Source organism: Salvia hispanica, unplaced genomic scaffold (assembly GCF_023119035.1).
Source record: "Salvia hispanica cultivar TCC Black 2014 unplaced genomic scaffold, UniMelb_Shisp_WGS_1.0 HiC_scaffold_982, whole genome shotgun sequence".
Lineage (NCBI taxonomy): Eukaryota > Viridiplantae > Streptophyta > Magnoliopsida > Lamiales > Lamiaceae > Salvia > Salvia hispanica.
Window position 1 is genome coordinate 1 of NW_025952779.1, and position 10806 is coordinate 10806.

Sequence of the window (10806 nt, forward strand, 5' to 3'; positions counted from 1 at the left end):
AAAGGGCATTTTCGTCTCAAAATACCGTTTTTGATATTAACCCTTAGTCCAGGGACTACTGGTGATATTTTTAAAGTCCAGGGACCATTTTCGAGATAAACCTATAGTCCAGGGACCATTTTTGAAGTTCACTCTATTAATTAAACACTATAAATTTAATATTTAATATTAAATCTTATCCTCGGCCTAACCCCTTACAAAAATGATTGAACGAGCTTAGAAATCCAATTTTAAGAGCGGATCCAAAGTGAGCTTACTAGTTTTAGAAATAAGAATGGGATGCAAGTTCACATCCATGATAATCTTTTCTCCCCCGAATTTGGTGTTTAGGCAGCCACCGACTACTTCTTGCAATAATAATGTTTTCATTGTGTGATAATTACATTTAACTTTTCATGTATTTAGAATACATTAAGTATGTTGATATTTTAAGAACTCTCCTCGAAATTGAAATTTTTATATTTTTTTCCAGTATTGTATTTATAAATTGAAACGTTCAATTAAAAGAAGTCACGGGATTATACTAGATTTCAGGTCGTGGGATGAAGGAAGTTATCCAGACTGGAAATAAAAATGAAATGATACTTGTAAAATTTTTTTGCTAAACGTTTTGGTGTTCCTTTGTTCTTCATCTTAGCATGATTTTTGAAAACCAAATTTCGTTGACATTTAAATAATTAGAAATAATTTATTTAGAAAAATCATACTATATTTTAAAGAAAAAGATAAGTTTGAACCCAAAACATATTGTTTGGAACTAAAAATTCACATACTTAATATATAGGACCCAAAAGTTTTTTTAAGGTAAATGTAGAGGAGCAAATTTAGACTTTAGTCTACATTCTACATTCTAATTTAAATATACGCAAATATAACTTCCAAAGACTTTCTTATATGTACCTCTTTTATTCCATAAAAGAAAAGAATCAGAATCAAAATCACACCATTAATTATTTCTCAATCTTAATTAATGTATAAATTACACGTACATATCTCAAATTTGATACGCCAACAATACATAATCACAACTTGTCATATATGGTTTATTACAGTAATTTATGAGAACTATTTTAACATGATTCTTTTGGACTATATGTATACCTCTCAAATCGAGCAAATGACAACATTATCAAATCAAGTTCTTCCATTGTTTTCTTCGAGAAACATAATTTTTTTATTGATGATATTTTCTTGCATTGTTGTATTAAAATGCAAAGGCTATGAAACTAAAGGATACAGTGGAGATGGTCCTCCGGTGTAGTGTAAAAATATTAATTATCCACTATAAACTGTTATTTGTAGTAACAAAAACTTTGAAATAAGATATTACCGCCAATCATGGGTAACAAAATATTCCACTCTATATGGTACTCCATTCAACAAGTTGAGCAAATGTAAGTTTTTTTTTTCAATATCATTTATTTTATTTTTCTATGAGCCATACAGACTAAAAATCTATTCTAATAAACGACCATCAAACAATATTCAATCCCAGGGGCCAGGTGGTCTTAAACAAGGTGGACAATTATAAGAGGACAATTAAAAGATTTTTTCTTCAATAGTAGTATTTATTTAATTAGATATTCCAGGTAAAAAGATTCAGTTCAGTTCATCCATTAGATTTTCAAACTTAAGATAAGCTCTTTAAGGTGATGTTCGGTGGTCATGATTAATTATATCATGAGACTATCCATTTAGGATTAAGTCGTTGGATTATTTTAGTTGGAGGGAGAAGCTATATATGACTAATTATCATGAGACATCCATCTAGGATTAAGTTGTAGGATTCAATCTTATACATATTTAATCATGAGATTTAATTTTGGCAACCGAACACCCCTAATAAAACAAGAATTCATTATAAAGTGGAGTAGTTCTCTAATAAAACCTTTCTAATATTGTCTTAGTATACTTTGCTCTAAAAAAAAATATTGTCTTGGTATACAATCACAGATTATCTTATAAATTACTCAAAATAAAAAAAATTGGAAGGCTACTTATATTAACAGTACACATTATAAGGAGTATTATTTCCCAAAGAATATTCTAAAAAGAATAAAAGAATCGTGATTAAATTAAAAAACGGTTACTATTTCTCCTCCATATAAATGCATATATTTTACAAATTTAATACCCATCACGGGCGTACGTTACGCAAATTTTGTTATATCACCCTAGTCAATGATTTTGGTTGTGACTACCTTGAATTTGGATCGTGATTTGAATTTAGTATGGTTAAATTGAGAGAATTTGAGAGTGGTATGTAGTGTGTGATTCTGCAGATGGTGAAACTTGGGAGAGTAATCCTGATTGTGAGTAGTATTGTAGGACAAATTCACTTGATTGTGGAACATTAATTAAGTGGGTGACTAATTTGGGGTTAAAGGCTAATAATTGGCATTAAAGCAAGATTAATTGTGGCTTAAAAGCTAATCAATTTGGTACTCCATTAATTAAGTGGGTGACTAATTTGGGGTTAAAGGCTAATAATTGGCATTAAGGCAAGATTTATTGTGTGTTAACTTTCTGCACTTAAATTTCAGATTGTGGCGTGTCTATGTGGAGTCAAAAAACTGATTGGGCTCAAGAAGGAACTCAAGTTATATTCCATTTATTTATTTGTTCATTATATTTGATACTCCCTCCGTCCCGCTTAAGATGACACGTTTTTCTTTTTAGTTTGTCCCAACTAAGATGACACATTTTCCCTTTTTGGAAACTTTCTCTCTCCAATTAATACACTCAACCACTTTTTTTCACTCCTATTAAAATATTCATCTTTCTTTATCTCTCTACTTTAATATTTATACCCACATTTTCTCTCTCTAATTAAACACTTTAACCAATAACTCCTAAAATCCCGTGCCGGCTAAGCAATGTGTCATCTTAGTCGGGACGGAGGGAGTACTTCACTAGACTTACTGGATGCCCGTTCTTGGTCACTTAAAACGTTAATAAATTATTTATTTGCGTATAAGTTTAAACTTCAAAATTGTTGTATTTATTTAAAATTGTTGAATTAACGACGCACTTGCATGGCACAATAATTGCAATTGCAAACGGGTCAAGACTCAAGAGGAAGAGATAAATTATTCTCCAGCAAGACTCGATCTCGGGTGAAACTGAAACACTTGGCAAAACACAATACTCCCATAGTCCCATTAGAGCATTGACGCAATTTATGAAATCATTCACACTTCTAACAAATTGGCTTTGGTCACAAATTATATGGGATGGATGAAGTATTGGAGCACTCTCCCTCCATCCGTCATTAAGAGTCTCATTTATTGGCAGTACGGGTTTTATGAAATATTCTGAAAAGTGGGTGAAAAAAATTTAGTGGAATATGAGTCCTACTTGTATATATTAATTTTAAATTAAATATGAGCGGAACGAGTTAGTGGAAGGTGAGATTCTATTACCATTTACTAGTAGTAAACGAAATGTACAATGACGTGGCCCGTGGGTGTTGGAAAAATAGTTGTGGGATTCAATAATTTTTAAGAGAATGACTAGCTAGCTAAAGACGTACGTTCTATTATGGATGACCAAATGTATATCCTAATGCATAAATTCAATCACCGAACACAATTCTACTAAAAATGTACGTAAATTGCGATTAGGACTTTAACATTACAAATTTGAACTCAAAACAATTAGAATTTCAATCAATCTTTTTTGATAATATAGAGTTAAGATCGATATTAGTTTAAAATTCGAAATTCATTTTCTCCAACTCGTACAGGCAGAACCTTAATCACAACTTTGTTAAGAAGTAATTTACAATTAATCACTGTAAAAAGATTCATTGCGCCTAGCTATTCATGTATAGTTTGTTAAGAGGCATACGTGGAAATACAAAAAAAATTGATGGCCTAATACTCCATTTATTAAATGCAATAAATAGTAGATATTTTTTTGATCGGATAGGGTATTACCGAATAACTAATTAAATTGACAATCCAACTAATTGTTAAGGGATTCAATATTCTTTAAGAGAATATAAACCAATCAAACCGATCTCTGAGTAACAATAAAAAAAAATCTCTGATTTTTAATTAATGTCTTAATTCACGTATGAAAACTTCGAATATAAACGATGATGGAAGAAGCCCAATAAATGTTGCAATTATTTCAAAGTTCTCAAACTAAGAATCAATTATCGTACTAAGCATAATTGGTGAAAGCATAAAAAGGAGTCGACTATTGACCGGGAATATCGAAACGGTGCTAATAGTTATTTTTGTTGTCTAACGACATTTTTTCCCAAGACATAATAATTATATATGTACGTCTTAAAACTACTTAGAAAATTGATTTTTGAGAATTTCATAAATCTTAACATGAAGTAGATGGTATAGGATCGATTTTAACAACTCGATAGTGTAACCTGTAAGCGATATTGAAATACTACTAATTGTCTTTAATTTTGATTTTAATTTTGTTTTCTATCGAATCGTACATTTCTTTCTTAAATCAAAATAGTAGTAACGTGATGGCGAGATTGAAAATAAAGTTTCCAATTACCGTGAAATGAGAGCAGCAGTTTCGAGCACGTGCAATATTGAGAATGCATCATTTGTTACTACCCCTACTTATCTAAGCGGGAATGAAAATGCATATAGTATGAGTACTTATTATAAAAATAAATTGCGGAAAAAATGGGAATATATATATATATATATATATATATATGGTCGGATGGGTACTTACTTTAATGAAACTAGCAATTTAATTATCCTCGGTAAATTTAAGAATATCTGAGGTACTATTGATCTTTTATGAATATATAGTTTCTTAAGGGAAATGTTGTTCAAAATCATTCTGAAAATAAATTTTGTCACAAACAATCGACAATGAGCTACCATCAGCAAAAATTTTAGGGCATGAATGGACCTAAAAGTAAGTACAAGTTGGATATTTATGCTTCTTAAATAATATCACTATCAAGACAGCAATTCAAAGAATCAAAACATATGCTCACGAGTTAAACATAGAACCAGCCAATCACTAGTACTCCTAGTTTCGACATGTTTTCAAACACAATTTTACACACGATGAAGGATTTAATGTTAATTTAATTACCAGCTTACCGCCTAAGCCATGAAGAGATTAAGGAAAAAACAACATCCATAATTATTGAGTGGTAAGTTTACCGGTGTGTATAGTTCTGAACGAGCTTAGAAATCAAATTTTATGAGCGGATTCAAAGCGAGCTTACTATTTTTAGAAATAAGAATCGGATGCAAGTTCACATCCATCATAATCTTTTCTCCCCCGAATTTGGTGTTTAGGCAGCCACCGACTACTTCTTGCAATAATTGTTGCAATTATTTTAAAATTCTCAAACGAAGAATCAATTATCGTACTAAGCATAATTGGTGAAAGCATAAAAAAGAGTAGACCGTAGTAGATTGGTTGACCGGGAATATCGTTACGGTGCTAATAATTACTCCATCCGTCCCTGATTAAGAGTCACACGTTGACTGGACACGAGTTTTAAGAAATGTAAAAAAAAGTTGGTTGAAAAAGTTAATGGAATGTGAGACCCATTTTTTTATATTGGTTTTATAATAAAATGTAAGTGAATTGAGTTAGTGGAATGTGGGACATACTTACTACTTATGGTAAAAAGGAAGTGTGACTCTTAATTGGAGACGGATCGAAATGGAAAAATATGACTCTTAATCGGGGACGGAGAAAGTATTTTTGTTGTCTAACGACATTTTTTTTACAAGACATAATACTTTTTTATGTTACAGTACGTCTTAAAACTACTTAGAAAATTAATTGATTTCATAAATCTTAACAAAAGTAGATAGGATCGATTATACCAACTCAATAGTGTAACATGTAAGAAACATTGAAATACTAATTGTCTTTTATTTTGATTTTGATTTTGTTTTCTATCAAATCATACATTTCTTTCTTAAATCAAAATAGTAGTACTACTGTGATGGTAAGATTAAAAATGAAGTTTCAAAAAAAAATTAACGGTAGCCCTTGAAATGAGACCACCATTTTCGAGCACGAGCAATGGGAATGCGTCAGTTATGATCTTACTTCTAAATATTAAAGCGGGAATGAAAATGCATATACAAATATTTTCTTAGAGAAAATCCAATCTGCATAGTTTGATTAGAAACATTCAAAATAAGTCTTAAAATTACAAATTCACTTAACTCGTCAAAATCATGAAACTGACCACGATCTCTATGCGAAAAATAAATATCGTCACGAACGATACCGTGGACACAATTTTCAAGGCATGCATCTAAAAGTAAGTACAGGTTGGACATTGTGCTTCTTAAGTATTTAATGAAATTATGTACTACTACTAATTAAAATACCCAAGAATAATATCACTATCATTGACAACAATTCAAAGAATCAAAACAACAATGCTTGCTCACGACTTAAACATAAAACCAGCCAATCACTAGTAGTAATAGTCTCAACATATTTACAAACAATTTTATAAACAATGTCGGATTTAATGTTAATTTAATTACCGCCGTAGCCATGAAGAGATTAAGGAATAAACGGCTTGCATAATGATTGAGTAGTAATTTTACTAGTATGTATGGTTCTGACCGAAATCGACAGAACACATTTACTGATCAAATTGTGTAGGAAATGAATATTGATATTTAATTCACAAATACAACTATACAATAAATCAAATTCCACACACTATAATGCACTTGGTGTAGCTATAGCAAAAATAAAGATGGTCAAAAATAAGATGGTCAATTTTCTAAATTCTAAGTATAGTTTTCTAATGACATGGGAATATGGAAAATGGTTAAGTAGGTGATGGTCCAACATATACGATTATTCATATTGAAAAATAATTTGAAATTAAAAATTACAGTCAATTTTTATGGATGAGTTCGGACAAAAATAATTTCTTAAAGTTAAATTCAACGTACGTGATTAACGAATTACACAACGTTTATAATTTACCCTTATAAAAATAAATTGAATAAGCTTTCGAAATAATTTTAAGAGTGGATTCTTGTGACAGCTTACTAGTTTTAGAAATAAGAATCGGATGCAAGTTCACATCCATGATAATCTTTTCTCAGCCGAATTTGGTATTTAGGCTGCAACTGACCACTTCTTGCAGCAATAAATATTTTCATTGTGTGTGAGAATTATATCTAACTTTTTATGTATTTAGAATTTACTTATTAAGTACTAGTATTTGTTTTTATTGTAAGAACTTTTCTTAAAATTGAAATATTTATCCGTAGTAATATATTTATAATTAAAATTTTCAATTTAAAGATATCACGAACAATGTATACAAACTTGAGACGTGGTTTCAGACACAAACCACTTTACCACTGAATCAATATGGACATGAATACACACTTAAAATATAAATTTTCAATTCTCATACATTAACCACTTTACTATTAAGTCAACACACCCATCATATTTTTTATTTTTTTAACACATCCATCCCTTTGTAATTGTACGTACATGCTTGTAATAAATTTGGTTATATATTACCAAAATAATTGGATATATTTATTTAGCGGTGCATTACCATGAGGGGGAGCACACATGTCCATAGCCTGCAATAGATACCCATATCTATTTTCAGCCTGCACAACATCCACAATAAAAGAACCATAAATATAAATTTTTATGATTGTTGTTAAATTAATTAGTTAATTATTAATTTGTGATATTGAAATTTAGCATCACTTACGTTCCACTAAAGAAGTGGCGTTTTAATCCAGTAGCTCAAGTGCCTCCTCTCAAATAATGTGTCCCTTGCAAATCTAAATCTCTCTGGATTTTCCAAATTCATGACAAACAAATAAACCTTTATTACGTAGTCTGTACATACAACATATGCATACTGTGAGAAAATTGGTACTATTCTCTTATAAATTAATGATATACTTAGGAATATGCAACACAACCTTACTCTTAAGCAATAGAGCCCAATTTTAGCTGATGGAAGGTTTCACTCTTGCTACAGCCACACCCACCCAATTTTTTATGCAAAAAAGAACATAAAAGCAATTGGAAAAAGATTGAATAAATAAGAAAATGAAATAAAATTGACTTACCAAATTTTCGCGGGAACTCTAGTTAGTAACAAGTTAGATGCCGCACTAATCTTAATTACGTAATAAAAGATGTAGTAATATATAAATGTATAAAAGGATCACATTGTATATAAATCACCTTAAAATAAAATAAAAAATACTATAAGAACAAAAAAAACACAAATAATTTTAGACTTTAAGTTTCAATCTCTATCCGAATCACAAATTAAAACCCGCCCAAATAAAAACCAATGATGTAAAAAAATTATAAGGCGATTAAACAAATATTGAACTATATTTGGAAATCACAGTTGTCGGAGTATCATTTTGTATTCGGAGCCTTTATGCCACTGTATTTTTCTATACGTATTATTTCTCCCTTAAAAATCAAAACCAATATGGATTTTCAGACAATATATTTGGTAGAAGTAGACTATAGAAGATAAAACTCATCTCTAAATTAAATGGTTGAAAATTTGTAAGTTTCAATTTGAATGATTAATGTGCTATTGTGATTTGATGATGACAGATTAAGTAGATTTCATTAATTGATTTCCCTAAAATCATTAAAATATTTTGTTCAATGAAAAAATTTCTCTCATTTCAACTTACTCCAAGTTTGCCACATCGATAGTAAAAAGAGGGAGTCAACAAAAGGGCTTTTAGTTGGCATCTTTATCGGAATAGTCAACTGGTTATAACGGGTCGGTAATTTAACTAACCGGTTCTTTTATTGGTTCCGGTAGGCTGAAATTTTAGTTGGTTAACCGTCATTTTTATTCGATTACCGAATAATAAAGTTCTAATTAATAGTTAATACTCATTGAAGATGGGGATAGATTTGTCATTACTCATAGAATTGAATATGAAAGTGTTCAATCTTTTTTTAAAATGGTATGTTGACCCTCAAAATCTATGGAAATAGTGTTTCTTCTGTACCAAACAACATTTTCATCCCATGCAAAAAAAACACTCAAGTCTTCCACACAATGCACTCTATATATATTTATAACATCAAGGTTTCGTCCAAATTCATAAAAATGGAAGAAAATAAACCTCCAAACAAAAGCTCAAGAAAAAAAGCATTTGTTGGTAACATAAAAAAAAGGTGGCCCCTAACCCCCTATTACATTATACATATGGACAAAATATTTAGGAAAATTATAAAAAAAAGTAATCCATTTGTTGGCTAGTAGAAAACTACTCCTAGTAATTAGAAGTAGCTTCCACACTTGAACTACTACTACTACTACTCATCAAAAGCTCCTCCAAATAATCAGCCCCCAAATCCTGAAACACCACCACATTCTCCCTCTTCTTCCGCCGCCGCATCGAGTGCTTCCTCTTCAACGCCATCACCGGCGAGCTCTCCTCCTCCGCGCCCCACCGCATCTCCCGCAGCGACTCCCTCACCCTCTCCACCGGGAAGTTGAGCACCGCCGCCTGCCCCCGCATCGCGAACGCCGCCTGATCATACGCCATCGCCGCCGCCTCCGCCGTCTCGAACGTCCCCAGCCACACCCTCGCCCCGTTCCGCGTCGAGTCCCTTATCTCCGCCGCGAACTTCCCCCACGGCCGCCGCCTCACGCCGCGATACGCCTTGGAGGAGCGCCGCCACCCCTCCTCCACGACGTCGTATAGGAGCATCTCCGCGGAGTCGTTCTCATTAAAGGGGAGAGATGACTCCGGTGAAATAAATACTTCCTTCTTCATTTTCTATTTTTCTACTTTCAAATTTGTGGATTTGTGTTTGTGTGTCTAATGTCTTGGCTTCTTTATATATGTGTGGATATTGGAATGTTCAAAAGTGTAAAACATTTACTTTGTGGAAAATGGGAATATATTATTATTGTTAAAAAATATGGGAGTGTGACATTGGTGAAGGGAGGATGTTTTTGATTTAATGGAACTGTAGTAGGCATTTAAATAATTTTAGGAGGAGCAAGAGGGATATATCACACGTGAGTCAAAGCAATTGCCACGCAGCCAAATCAGACAAATAGTATGAATGGTGTAAAAAATGATTGGGATAATAATATCCATTTATTTTTGAATTTATTATTTTGGAATTATTCCTAAGATCAAATTATATTTGGTCTTCGTCAACACAATTGTGGAAGTAAGCATATATTTGAAAACAGAGTCAATTAATTTATGGGACATTGTTTGTACATTGGCATATATATTTGGACAAGAAAATGAAATATATTTGATTACCCACAATTATTAATGCGTGAAATCATGAAATGTATTGGAATGTTCCCTGTCACAAATAGTCCCTTATTTTATCTTTTTTCAATCAAGAAAAATCAAATACCGTTAAACAAGGAGTAGCCTAGTACTCCTAGTAATATCTTTTTGTACTAATTAATTGTTTTTTCAAACGCTTACGTCGTCATCATTTTTTCGATTCTTCTTTCCGGCTATCCTTCTTTGTCATTGTCAGATTTTTATTGTAATGCCATATCAAATTATAAATATTACTACTACTGTATTAAATATTGGATAGTAGTGCATTTGGTCCTGTGGTCCATGTGATCACTTTATATTAGTTCTAGTCTTCTAGAGTTTGAAGAGTAAAAAATGCCAATATGTTAGTTGGATTATGTAAATATTCACTGAATTAGCTTATTTGCATTACACAATGTTAAAGATGATCACCTATTTTGACTGGGCATGAACAGATCACAAACAGTACTACTATTAATAATGTGAATTTAATCCACATTTCCTAAATAAG

General features: G+C 31.6%; 1 protein-coding gene across 1 annotated transcript; it reads right to left on the minus strand.

Annotated features, from left to right (window-relative positions):
* Positions 1-9086: 9086 nt before the first annotated feature.
* LOC125200460 (ethylene-responsive transcription factor 1B-like) lies at positions 9087-9938 on the minus strand. Its single transcript, XM_048098105.1, has one exon. The coding sequence runs from the start codon at positions 9777-9779 to the stop codon at positions 9273-9275; it is 507 nt and encodes a 168-aa protein (XP_047954062.1). The 5' UTR covers positions 9780-9938; the 3' UTR covers positions 9087-9272.
* Positions 9939-10806: the final 868 nt, after the last annotated feature.

Excerpts from the sequence above, each read along its gene's own strand:
- LOC125200460 (XM_048098105.1), bottom strand. The coding sequence starts at position 9,779 with ATGAAGAAGGAAGTATTTATTTCACCGGAGTCATCTCTCCCCTTTAAT.